Source organism: Tachyglossus aculeatus, chromosome 11 (assembly GCF_015852505.1).
Source record: "Tachyglossus aculeatus isolate mTacAcu1 chromosome 11, mTacAcu1.pri, whole genome shotgun sequence".
NCBI lineage: Eukaryota > Metazoa > Chordata > Mammalia > Monotremata > Tachyglossidae > Tachyglossus > Tachyglossus aculeatus.
Window position 1 is genome coordinate 66,246,348 of NC_052076.1, and position 25,771 is coordinate 66,272,118.

The following is a 25,771-nucleotide window of genomic DNA, read 5'->3' on the forward strand; positions in this document are numbered from 1 at the left end:
CTTATCAAGAACCATTTTCCTAACTCCTCATTATGAGCTACCACTTATTTCATTTCTTTTCCTTTACAACAGAGAAGATCATCTGTTATAGTTTATCTTTTGTTAATCTCATGAGACCCTCTGGTTCTCTCCTGGACTCATCTGGAAGGCCACGACACCGAGGGCTCTTTCTGGGGACTAAAATGGAAAGGGGACAGAAGGTTGTGTCTTAAAAATGTGGATCTGGAATGAAAACAGTATAAATTGCTGGGTGAAAAAAATAAACAAGGAATTGATAGGTTGTTGTAATACTTCTTTTTGTAGAAGGGTTGTAACTGGGACAGGGATAGTTTAAGGAAGGAAGCAAACATGTTTTTTACACTTACTATAAAGACGGCATATCGTAGACATTTGGAAGAAAATATGGTTACAACTTCACAGTTTCTTCAAAGACACTACAGAAGTTTAGGTTTTCACTGTAAGTTTTAAAGGAATTGAAACTTTAAAAAAAGTGTTTGATTATTCCACAGTGCTCTGCTTTTTTCTGTGACCAACAGTAAAATATTAACTATGACGCTTCTCTCTCCCTTTTCTCTACTGCCTCTATTTTTTAATATAAAGACTACGGCTGCCACTATTGGTCCTGAACAACTCAGGGTATTCTCTACTGCCTCTATTTTTTAATATAAAGACTACGGCTGCCACTATTGGTACTGAACAACTCAGGGTATTCGCTAATATATGATGACCAAACTTACTAAGTACTGCAATGGACAGGTAACCCATCTATGCTCAAGGGAGTCAACTGGGCCACCCAAACAGCAAAAAGTAATTTCCTCATTTTCTATTTGACCATAAAAGAGAAATGAAAGGGTGATTTGGAGGAAAAAATTTTGAACTGCACTATGATTTTCTAAGTCTTCATTCGTTACATTCAAGGAAGGTACTAGTAATATCTAGTGGTGTCTATAATGGCAGTTAAGAGAGTTAGTTTGCATAGAATCTGGTGAAACCTGACTGAAATTGTAGGAGGCCCTTGTGGCTAATAGAGAGGGGCATTTTTTGATTGCCCAAAGGCATGCTACTTTAAATAGGCCTGTTTTAAGTTGGGGGCAGCCTATGTCCTGAGTTGTAAATGCTTAATCCATGATTTAAAGAACAAACAATATTCCATGAAAATAATGTACATACAATAGCAAGACAAATTTAAAGAGATCATTTTTGAAAAACGTTTTCTTCATACAATTTTCATTCCAGCTGTACAATATATCTCTTATTCTGAATAAAATATATTGTATCAATGGCAGTTGTTGTAATACTTCTTTGTGTAGAAGGGTTATAGCTGGGACAGGGATAGTTTAAGGAAGGAAGCAAACGTTTTTTACACTTACTATAAAGAAGGCATATCGTAGACATTTGGAAGAAAATATGGTTACAACTTCACAGTTTCTTCAAAGACACTACAGAAGTTTAGGTTTTCATTGTAAGTTTTAAAGGAATTGATAGATACTTTATTAAAGATGATAAACATAGTTGAACACTGAGTAAATCTGCCTTTAAACTATTCTGAAATATTAAGTAAAATCTTTTTCAATGAAGCATTCCAGTTATGCTGTTGATACAAATCAAAAGCCAAATAACAAAAACCAAAATGTTGATTTAACAAGATACCTAACATTTTCCCAAGGGCCTGTGACAGTTATCTATTCATAGGTACGTAGCTATGTAGCTTGAAAACTGTCATCCACATTATGCTATTTCAAGACAGGCTACGATTATCAGATCTCCCTCTGGCTGGGAAAACCGTGATGATATGTGTGACCCAATGTTGCTTTCAGCACACTAAAATAATTTTTAAAAAACAAGCAGAATAAAGATTTCCAAATAATTGTATGAACAAAATCCAAATCCTTGCTAAGTCATTCCTGAAAAATCAAAGACTTGGTTTTGAATAGAGTCCAGCTTTTTTTTTTTCATTTTCATTCTCTGCCCTGGAACACAAGGGTCTTCGGCAAGGACATGGGAAATAGGACATTAAATGTTCATTTAATGATTTCAGTCTCAAAAGGGTATGGAGTATGTCAGCCCTTTTCTATCATCACCCATTTTTATGTCCCTCCATAGCTAAAAAATGCAGGTATCAGGAACTGTTTTGGATTTCTGTTGTTTTTAGTTTTTCTTTTCATCTGTTTTTGAACTTTGATTCCTTTTTATTCTTTATCCATCTTAAGAGCATGATTGGCAACCTGGCCTAGTGGAAAGAGCATGGGAGTGGGTTCTAATCCCCGGTTCTTCCATTTGTTTACCGTACGACCTTGGACAAGTCACTTAATAATAATAATAATAATAATGGCATTTATTAAGCGCTTACTATGTGCAAAGCACTATTCTAAGCGCTGGGGAGGTTACAAGGTGATCAGGTTGTCCCATGGGGGCTCACAGTCTTAATCCCCATTTTACAGATGAGGGAACTGAGGCACAGAGAAGTTGCCTTGCCCAAAGTCACACAGCTGACAATTGGCAGAGCCAGGATTTGAACCCATGACCTCTGACTCCCAAGCCCAGGCTCTTTCCACTGAGCCACGCTGCTTATCTGTGCCTCAGTTTCCTCATCCCAATCCTTCCTACTTCCACTGTGAGTCCCAAGCGGGTTGGGGACTGTATCAATCAATCAATCAATCAATCAATCATATTTACTGAGCACTTACTGTGTGCAGAGCACTGTACTAAGCACTTGGGAAGTACAAGTTGGCAACATATAGAGAAAGTCCCTACCCAACAGTGGGCTCACAGTCTAGAAGGGGGAGACAGAGAACAGAACCAAACATATTAACAAAATAAAATAAATAGAATAGACATGTACAAGTATCCAACCTGATTACCCTGTATCTACCCCAGTGCTTAAGGTTCAGTACTTGGCATACCATAAATCATTATTATTATGATGATGACAATGGGATTTCCTTGGCAGGATGCAGCTCACCTACCTGTTCCAGTTCTGGTTTGGCTAAGTAGATGGCACTGCTGTGGCAATTCATATCTGCGCAGGCTGGAAGTAAGTGATCAGTCCGTCCATCTCCATCTGCCAAAAGAAGCCGCACGAGCCCATTAATATTCACCAGACAGGGTGCCAAAACATGGGAAGCAGCATTTGTGTAGTGGATAAAGCACAAGCCTGGAAGTCAGGTCGTCATGGGTTCTAATCCCGGTTCTGTCACATATCTTCTGTGCAACCTTGGACAAGTTACTTAACTTCTCTGGGCCTCAATTACCTCATCTGTAAAATGGGGATTAAGAATGTGAGTCCCACATGGGACAGGGACTGTGTCCAACCTAATTAACTTGGTGTCTACCTTAGTACTTAGTACTCAGTACATAGTATGGGCTTAACAAATAAATATATACATATATTTATATTTAGCCCCAATCTTTTTTATCAAGGCTGTAATCACCCGAATAAAATGGAAGAGTCAGGCCCCATGGTGATGAAAGAATGAGGCTCTGAAAAATAACCCCTCTCCTGGTCCACTGTCACGTGGACTTTGCCGAGCCTGAGTTCAGATGCAAAATTTGCTCTCGACTTGGAGAAGATTCCATTTCGAGTGATAATATACAAAAATATATTTGAAGCGAATGAGCATTTCAAGCTATTCACGCGGCTTTCAAGGCCTGCCATGGAGAAAAAGGAGCTCTCAAGAGCTGATCTATTATTTTAAAGCTAATGTGAAGCCCCAGTTGCCTTTACAAATATTTCACTTTTGCATCTTTTCCATGACATGAGCTGGGTTCTTCACTAAGTATAAATACTAGAAAACAACCCTCTTCTGGTGAACTACAGCCACAGCTATTTTTCATCCAGATACCTTGTACCATAGAAGTGTCAATAAAGGAAAGATGACTTAATTCTGACAAAGATATTAAAATATAAACAAAACCACGGAAGCAGTTTCTTTATAGCCTTTTCTCCCTTACTTCCTGTCTGCTTTGGTTTGGTAAATTTCCAGGGTACTAAGACACATGACATGCTGCAAAGTCTTTGAAAACTACCCTTTTCCAGAAGAGTGAAAATCAGAGGGCATTTTCTTTTTAACTCGTGGCTGATTTGTTTGGTTAGCCCAAGTAATATTTCAATGAAATGGGCTTTTCACACACCTGTGCTTATTTGAAGACTGTGTAAAACATCATCAGTGAACATGTATTGTGCACTCACAAGGGCAAAATGTTGAACTAGTGTCTTGAGAAGGGTGCACAAGGGTAAGCTAAATGAAAAGCTTTCTCTTCGGGGCTTAGATTCTAAGGCATACAGAGAGTAATCCCCATTAATTTATATATTCCACTGGCTCTCATTAAAAGGAAAACAAAGTTTCTGGAAAGCTGAATTATGAAGCGAGAAAAACCAATAGAAATTGACCCATGACTGGCCCATTTAGTCAGCAAGGGGATAAGGAACAACCAAGCAGGAAAATAGTTTCATTCATTTCTTTTAATGGTTTATTAACTGGTAATTTTCATAATGGAGTTAATAAATATAAATTATCCCACAACTCCACACAAAAGGAAATAATTCAAATTCAGAGAAGCTGAGAAAGGAAAGCATAGTAATTAGCCGGACTGTCAACTCCACATAAAAGGAAATAATTCAGAGACAGTGAATATTAACATAGTATTTGTTATTATGTATTATGTATATATGGTTGTACATATTTATTACTCTATTTATCTATTTATTTATTTATTTTACTTGTACATTTCTATCCTACTTATTTTATTTTGTTGGTATGTTTGGTTCTGTTCTCTGTCTCCCCCTTTTAGACTGTGAGCCCACTGTTGGGTAGGGACTGTCTCTATGTGATGCCAATTTGTACTTCCCAAGCGCTTAGTACAGTGCTCTGCACATAGTAAGCGCTCAATAAATACGATTGATTGATTGATTGATTAAGCGCTTACTGTGTGCCAAGCACCGGGGTAGATACAAGGTACTCAGGTGTCCCACATGGGGCCCACAGTCTTAATCCCCATTTTACAGATGAGGTAACTGAGGCACAGAGAATTTAAGTGGCTTGCCTAAGGTCACGCAGCAGACAAGTGGCAGAGCTGGGATCAGAACCTAGACCCTCTGATTCCCAAGCCCATGCTCTTTCCACTAAGCCATGCTGAAGCTGATTCATTCTTTCCTTCATTCATTCAATCATATTTATTGAGAGCTTACTGTGTGCAGAGTACTGTAGTACGTTGATAAAGGACAGCTAGTAAATAGCTGGAGTGTATAACTGTGTTGAGATTCTGGGTGGTGGAGAGGTTCAAGAATGCTCTTCTGAGTAAAAGAAGCTGCACAGAAGGCTCCAACAGTGGCAAAATTATAGAAGAAAAAAGAGGATGCTTGTAGCTAAGCAGAGGATTCACTCATTCAATTGCATTTATTGAGGATTTACTGTGTGCAAAGCACTGTACTAAGTGCTTACTATGGAAGTGCAGGAGGAGACAAACCAAGTTTAAAAAACTAGAAGCGGTAACCCTACAGAGATTTATCTGAAGACATTTTCAGCTGAATTCTGAATTTATTAGGGGATCAGGATTTACAAATTCCTTCCCTTTCTTTCCTCATCATCTTCCAAGTTCCCAGTCCTTAAAATCATGATTAATACACCATCTCCTCTTCAATCTCTCATCATTCCAATCAGTTCATCAGCTGTCAAATTCACAATCCAGAATCTGGTTAACAATCTTGATTAATATACCATCTCTTCTTCAATCTCCCTTTAATCCACTTAGAATAAAATACCTTTTCTCAATAAGCCCTTTAGACTGTGAACTCATTGTGGGCACGGAACGTGCCTACCAACTCTGTTGGACTGTACTCTCCCAAGTGCTTAGTACAGTGCTCTGAACATAGTAAGAGCTCAAGAAATACTATCGATGATGATGAGGTGCTCAATTTATGTTATCCTTCCTGATGTCCTAACAAGTCACTCAAGTCCCTCCCCTAGCTTGTCATGAACTCCTGCAACATATTCAAATTTTTTCCATTTGGTTTCAAGGCACTCTGTCACCTTGTCCACTTCCCACCCTGATGTGCTGTAATAAAAATCCTCTGGGTTTGTTTTCTCTCTGTCTTCCTTCTGTCACATCACTTAGACATCTCTGAAACTATTTGTAATTTTTCTTCTGCTAAATTCACCCTTATTCAAAGACCACCTTTAGTCCCACCCCATCCAATTCATCTTCCAATACGGTGAGATGAAGCAAGGTAACCTTCTTCTCCAAGAATCAGCTCTTTGGTTCTGCGAGAGGTTAAAACTAACTTGGATAGTCATTTTGAAATAGTTCCATAAAGAATTACATGGCAACCTCAATCTCACTCATTTGTCACTTCAACTATCTTAAGTTGCCCACAAAACAGCACTTTCCCTCAAAATGCAGCTGGTAACTTGCTGCATTTTCAAAAGGAAGTTATAACTTTGATGGGCCACCACGACTCACATAACATAAACTTTCACACTGTCTTCTCCTGGTTCTTCTCCCAGCCCTCTGGCTGCTCATTTTCGGTCTCTCTTGCAGGCTCTTTCTCTGCCTCCCACTCTATATCCATGGAAACCCCTCAAGGTTCAGTTCTGGTCCCCTCCTATTCTCCATCTACACCCATTCATTCACTCCTGTGACTTCAACTACCATCACTATGCAGATGATTCCCAAATCTATGCTACAGCCCTGACAGCTCTCCTTCTCTGCAGTCTTGCATTTCCTCCTGCCTTCAGGACATCTCGACTTGGATATTCATTCATTCAGTCATATTTATTGAGCGCTTACTGTGTGCAGAGCACTGTATATCACCTTGACACCTCAAACTAAACATATCCAAAACAGAACTCCTCACATTTCCACCCAAACCCTGTCCTCACTCCATCTTTCCCATAACAGTAGGTAATAACATTATCTTCTCTATCTCATCATCCTGTAATGGTGGCATTTTGCTTGACTCATCTCTCTCATTATCCTACATATTCAATATAACATGAAATCCTGAAGGTTCTACCTAAACCAGATTATTACACTCCACTCTTTTCTCTTTATCCAAACTGCTACTACACTGATCCAAGGACTTATGCTATCCCACCCTGTCTACCCCAGTAATCTCTCCTTGCTGACCTCCCACCCTCCTGTCTCTCCCCACTCCAGTCCATATTTCACTCTGCGGCCCAGGTCATAGTTCTAAAAAGAGTTCAGCCCATGTTTCCCCATTCCTCAAGAACCTCCAGTGGTTGCCCATTCATCTCTGCATCAAACAGAAACTCCTTATCATTGGCTTTAATGCACGCAATCGATCAGCTTGCCTCCTCCTATCTTACTTCGCTTATTTCCTACAACACAGTCTGCACACTTCACATCTCAAATACCAAACTACACACTGTACCTCAATTTCATCTAGCTCTCTGCTGACCCATTGTCTCTTAGAGATTTCTAAGTGATGTGACATCCTCCCTCTGTCCTAAAATTCCCTTTCTTCACATACAACAGAACATAACTCCCCATCTTCAAAGACTTATTAAAATCACATCTCCACCCCCAATTAAGTCCTCTTTTCCTCAATTCCTCTCTTCGTCAACTACGCACTTGGATTCTCAGCCTTTAACCACTCGATATTCAACCCATCCTCAACCCCATGGCACTACTGTCCATATCCGCAATTCATTTAAAATCTGCCTCCCCCTCTATTCTGTAAGCTCCTTGAGGGCAGGAAATGTGTTCTACAAAGGCTACCAGCTTGTTTAATCTAAAATCAGAAACTACACTCGTTCCATCTAACCTTTTGCACAAGTGATCACTTGTGAGAGGGGGAGAGTAATTGTCTGTTGGATTTGAGGAGGTAGGGCATTCCAGGCCAGAGGCAGGATATGGGCAAGAGGTAATTTCTCATAGAAGGCTAGGGGGTTGATTTCTCACAAAACCCTACCTAATGGAAAATTCAAGTTCTAGCCCTCTCAGAGTCAGAATGGTGCTTGTGTTAAAATGAGTGCTTTCTTTTTTTGTGGTATTTGTTAAGTGCTTACTATGTGTCAAGTACTGTTCTAAGTGCTGGCGTAGATACAGGTCGACCAAGTGGGTCCTAAATAGGATCAGGAGGGAGGGAGGGAGACCAGGGATTGAAACTCCATTTTTTACAGTTGAAGACACTGATGCACAGAGAAGTCAAGTGACTTGCCCATGGTCACACAGCAGGCAAATGGTGGAACCAGGATCAGAACCCAGGTCCTCCCGCTCCAAGGCCTGTGCTTTATCCAAGAGGTCACCCTGTTAATTTCTTCTAAACAAAGTCTGACAGACATTCCCTAACAGCATCCTAGCCCAAATATTCAGGGAGGCAGCATTCAGATAGACGGGTGTGCACGGCTGATGGTTCAAAAATCAAGCGAGGTGGAGAGCGCTTTGGAACAGAAGAAAAGAATCCCAAGTGGTCTGGGGAATTGAGAAAAAGGATCCCACAAAACTGCATGGAAGTTAGTTGGGGCAAGAGGAAGGTAGAGGAGCCCCCTTAGGGACAAAACCAAGCAACATGGGTATGGGATGGGGGAAGCCTGGTGAGATACGACAGGACTGGGGGTGGGGGGATGGAAAGGTGAGTCCAAGGGTGCCCCTGGATATGGAGCAGTGTGGGAGATAGTTCAGGCAGCTTGATGGTGGGAGGGAGCAGGGAGAGGAGACAGAAGTAGTCAAGACTTGTGGGGCACCTGGAGAATTTACAGATTGTCAAGAAGTAACCGGGCAAGTTCTGCAATAGACAAGTGTGAGAGTGAGGAATGGACTGGAGATGAGAGAATCTGCAGGCAGAGAACTCAGAAATGAAGCTAATGCAATAATCAAGCCAGGGTATTTATTACAGGTGTCTGAAGAATCAGTAAGATTTGGTGACCAAATGAATATGACAGTTGAAAGAGAGGGACTAAGTCAAAGACGGGAAGAAGGGATTGTAGTGGTGTGATGCGGTGTGAGGATGGTGGTATTGTCAACTGTGTTGAGAAAATTATGTGGAGAGGATTTGGGAGGGAAGAAGACACGTTCAGTTTTAGACGGCTGGGCTGGAGATGTCGGCATGAGAGTCTGTGGAGATGGTCTGGAGGTAGCAGGAAATAGGAGATTACAAAGAAGGAGAGAGGTGGGGACTAGTGAGGAAGATATGGGAATTATCCACATAAAGGAGGTAATTGGAGCCATGGGAATGGAGGAACTCACTAAGGGATTGAGCACTGAGAAAAGAAGGGAACGTAAAACAGAGAGGGTGATAGAGGAAGTGCGAGCAAAAGAGCAGAATGATCAGCCAGAGAGGACCAGAACCAGAAGCGCTTACTACAGTGCTTTGCATACAGTAAGCTCTCAACAGATATGACTGAATGAATGAAGAACAGGATCCTCCCTTACTGTCGTTCAAAAAATGTCTACTTCCCTCTCAGGACAGTAAGCTCCTTGTGGGCAGGGCACAAATCTACAAACTCTGTTGCACAGTACACTCCCAACCACTTAGTACGGCACTCTGCATACAGTAAGCGCTCAATAAATTGAGCGCTCAAGGATGGCACTACCATCCTTCCCGTCTCACAAGCCTGCAACCTTGGTGTCATCCTCGACTCCGCTCTCTCATTCACCCCTCACATCCAAGCCGTGACCAAAACCTGCCGGTCTCAGCTCCACAACATTGCCAAGATCCGCCCTTTCCTCTCCATCCCAACCGCTACCCTGCTCATTCAAGCTCTCATCCTATCCCGTCTGGACTACTGCATCAGCCTTCTCTCTGATCTCCCATCCTCGTGTCTCTCTCCACTTCAATCCATACTTCGTGCTGCTGCCCGGATTATCTTTGTCCAGAAATGCTCTGGGCATATCACTCCCCTCCTCAAAAATCTCCAGTGGCTACCAATCAATCTGCGCATCAGGCAGAAACTCCTCACCCTGGGCTTCAAGGCTCTCCATCACCTCGCCCCCTCCTACCTCACCTCCCTTCTCTCCTTCTACAGCCCAGTCCGCACCCTCCGCTCCTCCACCGCTGATCTCCTCACCGTACCTCGCTCTCGCCTGTCCCGCCATCGACCCCCGGCCCACGTCGTCCCCCAGGCCTGGAATGCCCTCCCTCTGCCCATCCGCCAAGCTAGCTCTCTTCCTCCCTTCAAGGCCCTGCTGAGAGCTCACCTCCTCCAGGAGGCCTTCCCAGACTGAGCCCCTTCCTTCCTCTCCCCCTCGTCCCCCTCTCCATCCCCCCATCTTACCTCCCTCCCTTCCCCACAGCACCTGTATATATGTATATATGTTTGTACATATTTTTTTTACTCTATTTATTTATTTAATTTATTTGTACATATCTATTCTATTTATTTTATTTTGTTAGTATCTTTGGTTTTGTTCTCTGTCTCCCCCTTTTAGACTGTGAGCCCACTGTTGGGTAGGGACTGTCTCTTTATGTTGCCAATTTGTACTTCCCAAGCGCTTAGTACAGTGCTCTGCACATAGTAAGCGCTCAATAAATACGATTGATGATGATAAATACCACAGATTGACTGATTCTCTGTGCTTCCCTTAGGCAGGCTTCAAAAGGACGTTTAGGATGGTCTCAACAAATGCAGACCATCAGGCTACACAATCTAAAAGTTCCTCAGCCAACGTCTCTCCTACATGTTCCTACATGAGAAGCAGCATGGCTTAGTGGAAAGAGCATGGGCTTGGGAGTCAGAGGAAGTGGGTTCTAATTCCGGCTCCGCCACTTGTCTGCTGTGTGACCTTGGGGAAGCCACTTAACTTCTCTGTGGCTCAGTTATCTCATTTGTAAAATGGGGATTAAGACCGTGAGCCCCACGTGGGACAACCTGATTTACCTTGTATCTACCCCAGTGCTTAGAAGAGTGGTTGGCACACATTAAGCACTTAACAAATACTATTATTATTATTATTATGCTTTCTTCCTCTTGTTAATGACCCAGCCTGATTATCAAAGTTTCCAGCTGCATCAAGTCAGTTAGTGTTTAATCCTAAAAAAAACTCAGGGAACAGTAACACTGAAAATATTTTCTGAAAACTACACCACATCTGAGATCTGCCAGTTAATGAACATATGCTCCTATCTTTATGGGACGTATTCGTGGAATCATGAAAAACTGGAAATATAGGCTTGTTAAAAAAAAAATCCCCAACAATTTTCACTTTTCATCTTCACTGAAGTATTGTGTTATTAGGCAGACTATCACTCTTTATTTTCTACAAGCATACACCATTAGTATAAAGGAAACCAATGGCATACAAACATCCATATCACCATCATCATCAATTGTATTTATGGAGCGCTTACTGTGTGCAGAGCACTGTACTAAGCACTTGGGAAGTACAAGTTGGCAACATATAGAGACAGTCCCTACCCAACAGTGGGCTCACAGTCTAAAAGGGGGAGACAGAGAACAAAACCAAACATACTAACAAAATAAAATAAATAGAATAGATATGTACAAGTAAAATAAATGAATAAATAAATAAATAAATAAACATATGCACTAATATATAATAAGGATGCCACAATAACTGGAAGTGATCTTTCTGGAAAAAAAAATCAAAATTCAGAGCTATTAAGTGATAAATTACAACCTCCACAGGAAAAACAGAAAAAAACCCTTAACAACCTGGTAATATGTAGGACGTTTCCTTCTTTCTTTTTCAGCTCTGTTAAAGTTCCTGAACACAACTTATGGAAAATGACAGACAGGTGCTTTTCTGTGAAGTTTAAACTATCAGTGTTATACACTGGCAAATTATCACACAGACGTTATGCCTACTGCCCTTTCTGGGGAAGTGAATTTTTTTGATGGCTTAAATCACTGAGTTATGAATATGTATACGCATAACTAGGTCTCTCTCTCTTCTAGACCATTAGTACTTCAGCAGTACGTTTTAAAATAGTACATGCATCATTTTTGAAAGTTTTCAAAAAAACCCATGGCATTAACACGTCCTTACCCATAAACAGAAGATAAAGACAAGACTCTACGAGGAATTAATTGCAAATAACAATTTTAATATAAATGGAAAATATGATTTCAGTAATGGTACTATAATTCTTTAGAATACCTTGAAATACATTATAAATGACCACCACCATGGTACCAAACTTTCTGCAGCTGTTGCTGCTTCCAGCCAACATACATCACGGCTGTAGCCCAGGGAAGTACAAAAATGGGGAAAAATACTGGGCTGATAAAATACTGTTGTAAGTTAACCGATATTTTTTAACTATTGGTAAGGCTGAATTAATACCTTTGGTACTTCGGGCAGCTAGTTCTTGTCATGCCCATCTATCTCCTTATCAAACAGAAACTCCTATCGGCTTTAAAGCACTCAATCAGCTCAACCCTTCCCATCTAATCTGAGGCCTTCCCAGACTGAGCCCCTTCCTTCCTCTCCCCCTCATCCACCTCTCCATCCCCATCTTACCTCCTTCCCTTCCCCACAGCACCTATATATATGCACATATGGTTGTACATACTTATTACTCTATTTATTTATTTATTTTACTTGTACATATCTATTCTATTTATTTTATTTTGTTAGTATGTTTGGATTTGTTCTCTGTCTCCCCCTTTTAGACTGTGAGCCCACTGTTGGGTAGGGACTGTCTCTATATGTTGCCAACTTGTACTTCCCAAGCGCTCAGTACAGTGCTCTGCACACAGTAAGCGCTCAATAAATACGATTGATGATGATGATGATCTAATCTCACAGATCTAATACAGCGCAACCCGCACACTTTGCTCCTTTAGCCCCAGCTTTCTCACTGCAACCGGACCTCATTTATTTCCCCGCTGACCCCTTTCCCATGTCCTCCCTCGAGCCTGGAACTCCCTCCTCCTCTACATATAGAACGGACAACCACTCTCCCCTTCTCCAAAGCCTTATTAAGGTCACATCTCCTCCAAGAAGCCTTCCCCGATGAAGCCCTCTTTTCCCTGATGCCCCATCCCTTCCGTCATCTATGTGCTTGGATCTGTACCCTTTGATATTCACCCCACTCTCAACCCCACAGCACTTCTGTGCATATCCATCATTTATTACCCATAATAATCTATTATCCGTTCAACACAAATGATAGTAATAATGGTAACTGTTAAGTTCTTACTATGTGTCACGCACTGTTCTAAGCACTGGGTTCGACACAAGCTAATTAGGTTGGATACAGTCCCTGCCCTGCACAGGGCTCACAGTCTTCACTTCCGTTTTACAAATGAGGTAACCGAAGCACAGAAAAGTTAAGTGACTTGCCCAAGGTCACACAGCAGACAAGTGGTGGAGCTGGGATTAGAATCCAAGTCCTTCAGTGGATAGTGCTCTATCCACTAGGCCATGCTGCTTCCCCATTTATATTTCTGTCTATCTCTCCAACAAGAACTGTACGCTTACTGTGGGCAGGGAACACATCTACCAACGCCGTTATATTGCACTGCCCCAAGCATTCAGTCTAGTGCTCTGCACACAGTGAGCGCTAAATAAATACCACTGATTAACTAATTTATACTGATAAGCCCTACTGTGATTCAGGGACAGTTGATGTCTAACTTATGGTATATTTTCTGCTGTAATTTATATCACCTACAGACTTCCACTCCTTGGGAAAAGAGGGACATCTGCATTAAGGTATTTGCTCCTCCAGTTTGCCATGAGGGAGTTGAGGCACAGTGCTCCTGGAATTAGCAGGATCTTTACGCTTGCCTTCCCATATCAAACAAATATTATCATCTGGAGTGGTGAAAATAATAGTTATGCCCTACAAATTATTAGTTCTGTGGAAGATACTCTCCTGTATTTGAACTAGGCTAGTTGAAAGGTCTGCCTAGTAGATCCCATTGCTCTCAACCCTAATTTCCAGTTGGAACATGGTGTTCCAACCGTGTTCCCCGTGTGATCTGTTCAAGTGACTGTGCTATACAGTGAACACCACTTAAACTTATGGTTCTCACTAAATTACAGACCAAAGCACCGATAAAACAGCTCAAGCGATCGTGCCCTTAGTAAATGTCACTTCCTCTATTTAAACTTGAGTTTTCACTGTTCAACACAAATGATATACGGGACCACTTAAGGGCAGTGTGTCTAAAAGGAATGACAAATGCTTTCATTATGGTTTTTATATCCATTCTTAAATAACCAACTTTGACAGATTACTGGCTGAACAGATTCTGCATGCATCCCAAAGAAATAAGAATCTCTGTTCCAGCTTACATGCTAATTCACTTGTTTTATGGATTTAGAGATGTAAGGCTGCTCTTTTCATTTCTTCATAAATATAATTCTAGATCAGAAATAAATGCTAAACTTCAAGTGGCTCAAAATGTATTCAAACATGAAAACGCATGAGTCAAAAGTAGGGCATCTCAAATATATGTTTTGACAAGAACAAATAAGACTAAAAAAGCAGGAAAAATGAAATGCATTTAAAAACACCCCATCTTCACTTTAAAAAGCTTTAATTTAATGCAAATAACTCAAAGTTTAATAATATCTTATGCAGAACTATAAAAATCAAGGCCCAAATGGTGGAAGTTATTCCACAAGAATGATTTTTCTCGGACGGTACATCTCAGGTATACTAAGACCCAATTTCCATGTTTATGACCTCCCCAAAACGGCAACTGATTCTGACTCCGAGGCCTGTGATAAATCCACTAGACCATGTTGCTTCTGGGACATGTAGTTCTAGTTATGGTAATAATAATAATAATAATAATAATTGTGGTATTTGTTAAGCGCTTACTATGTGTCAAGCACTGTTCTATCTGCTGGGGTAGATCCAAGCTAATCAGGCTGTCCCACATGGGGCTCACAGTTTTAAATCCCCATTTTACAGATGAGGTAACTGAGGCCCAGAAAAGTGAAGTGGCTTGCCCAAGATCACACAGCAGACAAGTGGAAGAGCCAGGAATATAACCCATATCCTCTGACTCCCAAATCTGGGCTCTTGCCACTAAGCTACCCATTTGGCCAGTGCTACTAAATCTATACTTCCAAATAATTCTTCGAAAATGGAAGTTCCTCTGTACACTCTATTTTCAGATTCTTCTCCTATACCCGTTTCTCATACCTTTGGACAATGGAGGGTTTATGTTTCAAATTTTCCGGATGCTATAAGCACAGCTCAACAAATTTTGGCTAAATTTACCAGTCCCTCCAAAATAACACCATTAGATGTTTTTTTGTCCTTGCGGTAACTTTTACTTAATTGACTGCTTCTGTGTGTTTTATGTTTTACCTCTTTAACTTTCTGCTTTGTTGCAGCGTTTGTAAATAACATATAGGACTACCTGCTTGTCAACCTTAATTTTCACTAGTCAGTGATTAATAGTACATTTGCTAAGCTCTACCTAAAAGCTTTTAATAACTTTTTGAGAGGAAAAAAAGGGAGAGATGATAAGCAAGTTATCAGAACAAAGTACTATATGTCTCTGACTATAAAATCTAGAGGACCATAAAACCTACACAGGAAAGGGAAAAATTAAGGAAAAAGTGTTTTCTAAATTTCTTCTGTCAAAGCTTCGGAAGTCTCAGGACAACATTTTTGTTTTTTGCAGCCACTAACACAAGCTGTTAACACCACTTCCTTACTAACATATCTTCCCTTCTTGCCCCCTCCCTGTTGACACTTCTGTCTGGGATTCTGCCTTGGAGAACGGAATAGTAAATTAAAATTCTCAACATGAATTGATAGCAAAAAAGTCAGCCTTTAGATACAGGGAATTAATCTGGGGTAAACAAGAGACAATGATGATCTCGGTTAGGGCTCACTATGGCTCAGATCCTGACATGCATGCTACACGACCTAAGAAGGTTAACAGAATGACAAAGAGAATGCTTTGAGACACCCTTCTTAGTTATATGAAAGCACTGATGCGAACCACACAATTGTTTATTCTTCATTTATTCATTCAATCTTGAGTTAAATTCCTGTGAAACAACAGGCACTAAAATAGCCAGTGGATAGAAACTGCTAGAGAATTTACAGTGTCATTTCAATTTTCACCCCACCAAATGAATTTCAAATTCTCCAGCTCTCTTAAATATTACTATTATCAAAATTAAAATCTGTCTCTGGATTTATCACAAGATTTCCATCTTTACTGTTACGACTTGCTTAGCTCAGAAAACAGTCATGAGTATAGTAAAGAAAAATTCCTATCAAAGCATGACAAGTTCATTCAAAATATATTTCATAGAGAAAAAATCCCAATCACCCATAAATGGATTATTACATTTCTTAGCTTTTGTCTGGCATCTGAAATTAGCTATGAAAAATGTATCCAATCTGCATTCACTCAACCAAAATTACAAAATGTCTTAACGTTCAATTATCTCTCCATAACAATACATGGGGCCCTGTTAACGGATATCTTGTACTTGTTGATAGTTACGACTAAATGTTACAGTTCTCACTATAAAGAGGACCTAGTGTTTTAAAGGAATTATAACAACCCACTCTCTCCATCTTCAAAGCCCAACTAAAATCGTATTTTTTCCAAGAAGCCTTCCTGGTGTAACCTTTCATTTCTCCGCTCTATTCATCCTCACACTGGATGTCTCCGCGCTTAGGTCTGGACTCTTTTCGTACTTTGATATTCACCCCGCCCTCAGTTCTCTATCACTTATGTACATATCCTTAATTTTGCAATTTATTTAAATGTCTGTCTCCCCCAATCACTCAAGTGGATTATAAACTACCAATTGCATTGCATTGGGTACTCACCCGAGTACTGAGTAAAGTGCTCTGCACACAGAAAACACTTAATACCTTTGACTGTTTGATTGAGTACTTTTGTTCAATATACCTTATGGCAATCCTAAAATCAATCGATCGATCATATTTATTGAGCACTTACTATGTGTACAGCAGTGTACTAAGTGCTTGGGAGAGCACAATACATCAAAATTAGCACAGTCCCTGCCCATAACAAGTTTACAGTCTAGAGAGGGAGGCAGACATTAAAGGATCACAATCTGTGAGCCCCACATGGGACAGGGACTGTGTCCAACCCAATTGGCTTGTATCCTCCCCAGTGCTTAGTACAGTGCCTTGCACATAGTAAGCACTTAACAAATACCATAATTAGCATTATTATGAATAAGCAATTTATAAAATGGAATTTAAAGGTATGTACATAAACCCACATATTGCACCCACATAGTCAATCTGCCACCAAATCCTGTTTGTTCTACATACACATCATTGCAAAAATCCCGCTTTCCTCTCTATCCATCCTACCCCTCCTTGACTACTGCAGCTGCCTCCTTGCTGACCTCCTGCCTCCTGGGGGTTGCCCATCCACCTCCGCATCAGCCAGAAACCCCCTGTCGGCTTTGAAGCACTCAAATGCCTTACCCTCTCCTACCTCACCTCACTGATTTTGCTACTCCAGCCCAGCCTGCACACTTCCCTCCTCCAGCACCAGCTTCCTCACTGTGCTCCGATCTCGTCTACCTCACTGCCGGCCCCTTTCTCACATCCTCCCCCTGGCCTGGAACTCCCTCCCCGCTCCACTCTTTCCACCTTCAAAGTCTTATTTAAATCACATCTCCTCCGAAGCCTTTCCTGGATTAAGACCTCTTTTCTCCTCCTCGCTCTCCCTCTCCCCTCTGCATCATCTATGCACTAGAATCTGTTTTTTAGGGCATTTAATATTCGCCCTACCCTCAACTCCACAACACTTATCTACCTATCTATAAATTATATATTTACATCAATGACTGTCTTCCCCTCTAGACTGCAAACTTGTTTTGGGAAGGGAACGTATCAACCAACTCTGTTATACCGTATCCTCCCAAGTGCTTAATACAGTGCTCTGTACACAGTAAGGGTTCAATAAATACCACTGATGAAGAGGAGGAGAGATGTGGGCTGAGTGATGCTTCAAGGAGATGATCTGGGTGGTGAATTTACAATAGACTGGAAGGCAGAGAGACTGGATGCAGGGAGAGTGATAAGGAGGCTAATACAGTAATCATGCTTTGGTGGTATTTGTTAAGCACTTACTATGTGTCAAGCACTGTTCTAAGCGCTGGGGCAGAAACAAGATAATCAGGTTGGACAGAGTCCCTGTCCCACATGGGCTCATGGACTTAATCCCCATTTTACAGATTAGGTAACTAAGGCCCAGAAAAGTTAAGTGACTTCCCAAGGTCACACAGCTGACACATGGCGGAGCTGGGATCAGAACCCAGGTTCTTCTGACTCCCAGGCTGTACTGCTTCCCTATAATCAATCAATCAATCAATCGTATTTATTGAGTGCTTACTGTGTGCAAAGCACTGTACTAAGCGCTTGGGAAGTCCAAGTTGGCAACAGATAGAGACAGTCCCTACCCAACAGTGGGCTCACAGTCTAAAAGGGAGAGACAGAGAACAAAACCAAACATACTAACAAAATAAAATAAATAGAATAGATATGTACAAGTACAACCAGAGCTGGTACCAGAGATGGAGGTGTGGAAGGAGAGGAAGGGGCAAATCTAGGAAATGTTGTATTGGAAGGAACAGCCGGATTGAATCTGAGCTTTCAAAGATGACGATGAGGTTGCAGGTGTCTGAAGACAGGGAGGAGGGTGATGTGACTGATTGACCAACATGGGAAAGCTAGGAGGAATACGTTTACGGTTTAGTACTTTTTAAGACATGGTGAGTACGAGCTATAGTTATGGAAATTATCGTTTGTTGTTCCCTAAACATTTGAGTCTAGCATAGCACCCTTCAGAAACAACAACAAGGCATCACAGAGCAAGAGGTTTCTGAGAGACCGCTGTGTTCATGGGATTCACTGCTGCGTTGGGTCGCAGTGTCGAAACAAATTATCCATCTTTACATAAGCGTAGTGCTGTCAGTGGAATTATAATGGTGACATTGGGGTCTTGTGATTCCAGCTTTGACAGGCAAGAAATTGCCGTGGCAAGTTTGTTATTTTTTCCTCTCAGAAATGTAGCAACTAAGAATCATCCTCTTTTGGCCCTCACGCTGGAGTTGAGAGAGGTCTAGTTCATTCATTCACTCATTCAATTATATTTATTGAGTGCTTACTGGGTGCACAGCACTGTGCTAAGCATTCATTCATTAACCCACTCATGAGAAGTGGTATGGTCTAGTGGCTAGAATACATGACTGGGAGCCAGAAGGACGTGGGTTCTAATCCTGGCTCCACTACTGTGTGACCCTGGGAAAGTCACTTCACTTCTCTGTGCCCCGGTTACCTCGTCCATAAAATGGGAATTAAGACTGTGAGCCCTACGTGGGACAGGGACTGTGCCTAACCTGATTAACTTGTGTCTACCCCAGGACTCATTAACGTGTCTGGCACATAGTAAGCACTTAAATACCATAACAAAAAAAAAGGAAAAATAAATGACCACATGGCTATAGGAACTGGTGATTATAATTTTATACGGCGTAGTCTTTCGCTATATTTTTCAGACTAGAAAAGAATTCATCTAGTTCAGAAGAAGATGTCCACACACAAGTCCAAAGATATGTTTTCATCACGTTGTGGCCTGGCATCAAAGGTCACAAGTTTGGCAGAAGGTCAAATACACTGACCGGAACAGTTGGTCAAACTCGGGCTGGAGCCTGGCTCCTCGGCCATTTGTGGGAAAGATTTATCCCTCCTCGGGGCGGAGCGGAGTCCTCTGGAAGGCAGAGCCGATGGAAGTCAAACAGCTGAGACCTTCCCGTTGGCCGTGCGAGGTCAACGATGAGACAGACAAGATCGAGGAACGGTGAGGAGGTTAGCATTAGAGCATGGAGGTAAGATAGGAGGGGGGCAGACAAGGTGCTGCTTTGAAGTCTATGGTGAGCCAATGTTTACCGGCCAAATTTAACCAATGCACTGGAATAAACGGAAACCAAGTAAGTTTTCTATTACTTTGGAGGTATCTCCAACAGGATGTAGGCTTAAAATGCTAGGAAGCAGCCCTGCACACAATGGATGAGGTAGATGAAACACACTCCTAAATAAATGTGATCTGTCAATAGATTTGTTAAACAATAAGCCTATTCAGTTGCAAAATGGTTTGTTTATTCTGTATATATGTGCTTTCAATGGAAAAAATATATATATTGTTCGCTACAAGTCCAGTGCTTTCAATGAAAAAAAAAGTATACTGTTCGCTACAAGTCCAACTTTCTTGGAAAATGAAAGAGCCCAGTTAGTTTTAAGTAGAATACCATGCCACACTCTTCCTCCATGCACTCAGAATGCTTCAAAATACTGAATTTATGAATTCACATTCACAGAAAGATTGAATTTGTGCAGCATTCCATACGAAAATTTAATTGTGAGAGCAAATTGGCAGGAAACCTGTAGCAGACACCCTGAAAGATGCTAGGCAAAATTTGCCATCTATTTTCATTCATTTAATTCAACTTGTCACCGCACTAACTAGGGTTATGATCTTTTCAGACTGCAAAAGCTAATTTGGCTCCGTATTGGTCAACACCTGGAGTACACAGGTGTTACATTTGGTATTAGCAATTTATTACATGGCCCCATTCCCATTTTGTTACTACTGATGAAATAGCCCAACATGAAATTAGACAGGTTCACACTGCTTCTCTGGAGGTAGAACCCTGAGTGTTAACCACTGGTAGTCACAGTAATAATAATGATAATAATAATAATAATAATAATAATAATAATAATAATGGCATTTGTTAAGCGCTTACTATGTGCAGAGCACTGTTCTAAGCGCTGGGGGTGGATACAAGGTGATCAAGTTGTCCCACGTGGGGCTCACAGTCTTAATTCCCATTTTACAGATGAGGGAACTGAGGCTCAGAGAAGTTAAGTGACTTGCCCAAGGTCACACAGCAGACATGTGGCAGAGCTGGACTCGAACCCATGACCTCTGACTCCAAAGCCTGGGCTCTTTTCCACTGAGCCACGCTGCTTCTGCATGCTGCACACTGCAGTAGTCACTGGTCACATTCTTCCAGAAAAGGGGACTCATCCATTTAGATTAACATAAAACTGATTTACGCTTAGACAACTGAATCCTGAAAAAAGCTCTCAACTTCTTTCCCTGTGTTATTTATAGGCTATTTTAAACTACTTTTCTTGGTTGCACAAATGTCTTAGTAATTATGACTACGACATTTAGCAGTGCCATGCCAGTACAATGACCAATACTTTTAAGAAAATAAAATGCTTGCTACATTGACTGAAGATGATGCATGTTTCTCTTGAACGGAGTAGTCTCAATATGCTGGTTCATTCACAGCTTCTGGGGATAAGTTAAAAGCGCTAAGGAACAGGTGGATATGTTTCTCTTCTGAAAGTTAGAACGCATTTTGTAACCTTATCCAAGTGCTTAGTACAGTGCTTTGCACATGGTAAGCGCTCAATAAATATGACTGAATGAATGGAGTCTTGGATGAAAAGTTGCAGCTGATGAGCATTTTATGTTAAAATTTAAGTCCAGATAACCAATTCTCCCTTCTCGTTCTTTTTGAAGAATGGCTAACAATGGCACCTTTGGATTTTAAATTGATAGTGCAGGGCTTCTAAAAGCTCATCCAAATGATTTCACTTTGTGTCATGTTCTGCTTAGTCCAGTGCCCGCATCTTATATTTCAGTCAACAAGGCTTTGTCAGCACTGTTGGTGTAAATCACTTTATTATGTCATTGACGGTGTTAAGTATGATGACTACTTTAATACAGTGGCTCATCAGTCTTTCCACATGTGAAGTTTTGTAGGTCCTCCTAATTTAGTTCACGACCATCAGCAATCCATTAAAATATAACAACTGGAGACTAACACTAGAAGATTAATAATAATATTTACTTTGGGATGTCTGTGAGCCCCCGTGGGGCAACTTGAGAACCTTGTATCTACCAGAGCTTAGAAGACTGGTTGGCACATAGTACTTGCTTAGCAAATACCATTATTATTATTATTATTATTATTATGTCTGCTTCTGTGACCTCTGATTTATTCCATGGGTGATGGATGTTCGATCTTTTTAATGAATAATAATAATGATGGTATGTGTTAAGCACTTACTGTTTCAAGCACTGTTCTAAGCGCTGAATAATAATTGTGGTATTTGTTAAGTGCTTACTATGTGCTAGGCACTGAACTAAGCTCTGGGGTGGATACAAGTAAATCGGGTTGGACACAGTCCTTGTCCCACGTGGGGCTCACAGACTCAATCCCCATTTACAGATGACGGAACTGAGGCGCAGAGAAGTGAGGTGACTTGCCCAAGGTCACACAGCAGACAAGTGGCAGAGTCAGAATAGAACCTGTGACCTTCTGATTCCCGGGCCCGTGCTCTATCCACAACACCATGCTGCTTCCATTAAGGCTATGTCTGTTTAGAAAAATGCTGTTTCCTAAATTTCAGAAAGGATCTACTCTACACTGTAAATTCATCACTAGCAGTGATCATACCCCTAAGTGTTCCCAAATGCCTCGTACACTGCTCCGCATCGTCGGTGCTCGGGAAATGTGGTTGACGATTACGTTCAATTTAGAACAAGAGATCAAAATGGGTAGCAAAAATGAAGATCTGCCATACAAAAATAAGCTTTGGGGAATCCAAAGTTGTGGATTCACAGCACTTGCATGCATATGCATAATTGATTTTTAATGTCCATCTTCCCCTCTAGACTGCAAGCTCCTTGTGGGTGGGGAAAGTGTCTGCCAAATCTGTGATACTGTACTCTAGCATGTGCTTACTCCAGTGCTCGGCATGCAGTAAGATTTCAATAAATATCACTGATTGATTGACTGGAAGAAGAGCTTCTTTGTATTTATTTATGAAGAGGAATTTCTGCTGCATAAATGCAAATAAAACATTGAGAGGTCTAGTCCCAGAACTGGCCTGGAACTACAGAATTGGTTATAACAATCTAAGGAGTTAACAGTGGAAAGAAAAATGTGGCAAAAGGGGCATTAAAGTGTCTTGAGATGTCTAACACAGAAGTTAAACAATTTTACTGCACAAACAGAGCAATAAAATAGTTTAGGACAACTAATACAATCCAGCATCCCAGACAGCTTAAGGAAAGTTATGAACTTTGCAGATCAACTTTCTGGGTCATCTATTTATTCTTGATCCACTTTCCTAATACAGTCAAGATTCAGATCAAGGTGTTCCAATTAAATCAGAATAGTTCAACCACACCAGCATAGCCAAATTCAGAAATACCCACACAAGGAAGCAACATCTAGCCTTCCCTCCTACTGAACTTTGGACTTCATATTAAAATTGGTTAACTTGTCAACCTAACAAATTTACCAGTAGTGGCTGTTCTTCAAACCACTTAAAGCATTTGTAGATGGTCTGACTTATCTACATAAAAGACACTATCAAAGCACCTGTAGTGTCCAATTCATATCTACAAATGAAAAATGCACTTGAATTTATATCTGAACCATTAAGCATTTACCTAAATTGTTTCTCTTAGGGATCACATAATAATAATAATTATGATGATGGTATTTGTTAAGTGCTTACTATGTGCCAAGCACTGTTCTAGGCACTGGGGTAGTTATGAGGCAATCAGGTTGTCCCACATGGGGCTCACAGTCTTAATCCCCATTTTACAGATGAGGTAACTGGCACAGAGAAGTGAAGTGATTTGCCCCAGGTCACACAGCAGATAAGTGGCAGGACTGGGATTAGAACCCACATCCTCTGACTCTTAAGTCTGTACTCTTACCATTAGGCTATACTGCTCCTCTCCTGCTTTGCTATTATTGAGGGGTTCTGGCACATCAGGCTCTTCTCCAAATACATAAATGTAGAATACTGAAACCCTGATGTCACATTCTTACAACACATCCCTATAACAAATTACCATTTCCAATCAAAAGGCATTCAAAATATTTATCAGAATCACATCTGGCATCTATGACTCATCCGAAGACAGTGCATGGCTGTCTTACGGAAGCAAATAGTAGCAATTTGGAGATTAATCATTTTCGCTATGGCAACTGCTGCAATGCAATCACCATAGTAATATGGTCAGAATAGAAAACACCAATGAAGAGCATTTATTTACTTGCAAGTACCGCAGACAAAAGAAGCATTCTCTAGTGAACAGTTAAAGCACTTCAGGTGATTGTAGTTGCATTAGAGATGTCAATTTTACAATAAAATATACAGGGTCAAGGTAATCTACTTTGGGAAGCCCCCCTGTTTTACATCAACAGAAAAACCAGTAATATAGCAAAGGACTGATGGAATTGGTAAGGACTGTGCTTATTTGCTTCTGAACTACAAAATGATAACAATGATGGCATTTGTTAAGTGCTTACTATGTGCTAAGCACTGTTCTAAGTGGTGGGGTAGATACCAGGTAATCAGGTTGTCCCACGGGGGGCTCACAGTCTTAACTGGCAGCACGGAGGTGTGAATGGAGCACGGGACTGGGAATCAGAAGGTCATGGGTTCTAATCCTGGTTCTGCCATTTGTCTGCTGTGTGACCTTAGGCAAGTCACATCACTTCTCTGGGCCTCAGTTACCTCATTGTAAAATGGGGATTGAGACTGTAAACCCTAAGTGGGACAGGGACTTTGTCCAATCCGATTTGCTTGTATCCAACCTAGTGCTTAGTAGAGTGCCTGGCACATAGTAAGCGCTTAACAAATACCATAATAATAATAATTATAATTCTTATTAATCCCCATTTTACAGATGAGGTAACTGAAGCACAGAGAAGTTAAGCGGCCTGCCCAAGGTCACACAGCAGACAAGTGGTGGAGCCGGTGACTTTCAGGCCTGTGCTCTATCCACTAGGCTAAGCTGCTTCTCAATCAATCGCATTTATTGAGCGCTTACTGTGTGCAGAGCACTGTACTAAGCGCTTGGGAAGTACAAGTCGGCAACATATAGAGACAGTCCCTACCCAACAGTGGGCTCACAGTCTAAAATTCTCAAATCTGTCATACGGTGTTTGCATGACAAATTGCCAACTCCGTACAAAGTAAGAGCTCCAATAACACTGCTTGAAATGTGGGATTTTGTGTGTGCTGCAGTCTTCTCCTAGAAGCTTGTGTTCAAGGTGACATTTTGACCATGAGTCCAATAATGACAGCAGATGGATCATTTATTAGGAGGCTTGCCAATTTTTAACTGTGAAATGCAAAAAACTCCATTTTGCTGACGAACTTTAATGATAAAAACCCAAACTGATTCACCTGAATGATAAAATTAAGTCCACAAAGTATAACAACTAGACCTCTTCCATTTGTTTCTAGCATTCAATAATCATCACCGGTCTTTTGACAGCCTTTTTTTTACAATTTCTAAGATGGAAAATGAACATTCAATTATCATTGGCATTCAGGCTAAGTGCAAAATTTAAATGTTCATATATGGCTCATCTGCTTTTATTTCCAATCAAGAAACAACTTCAATCTGCCAGACTGCTAGTGAACACCACTAATTGTAAAACCAGGAAAAATATAATTGATATGACTGCTCTTTCATATTAAGGAATCTGCTCTTGCCAGAGTTGAACTGGAATTAACACCTGCATTTTACAAAGCACCAAAGAGGCTTCACAAAAATCATTTCGTGAGATATTTTTCCAGTACCTTGATGGAAATTTGAACCTGAAATTACTTAATTTCACCTCTCCCAAATAGTGGCTTACGTTCTAAGAACTTTAGAGTGGATATGGTGGCATTAAAAATGCTTTCAATCACTATGAATGCTACACGAGTTTTGTGTAGAAGGGGCACGGCGTTTATGATATACATGAAGGGGAGGGGAGTTGGAGAAACTGA

At 40.9% G+C, this 25,771-nt stretch overlaps 1 protein-coding gene across 1 annotated transcript in view; it reads right to left on the reverse strand.

Annotated features, from left to right (window-relative positions):
• The window catches only part of ITFG1 (integrin alpha FG-GAP repeat containing 1), a 238,961-nt gene that overhangs the window by 130,131 nt on the left and 83,059 nt on the right, over window positions 1–25,771 (reverse strand). The window contains exon 9 of the mRNA XM_038754317.1: window positions 2,967–3,061. Within this exon, the coding sequence (XP_038610245.1) occupies window positions 2,967–3,061 (95 nt within the window). The remainder of the gene's footprint in view (window positions 1–2,966; window positions 3,062–25,771) is intronic.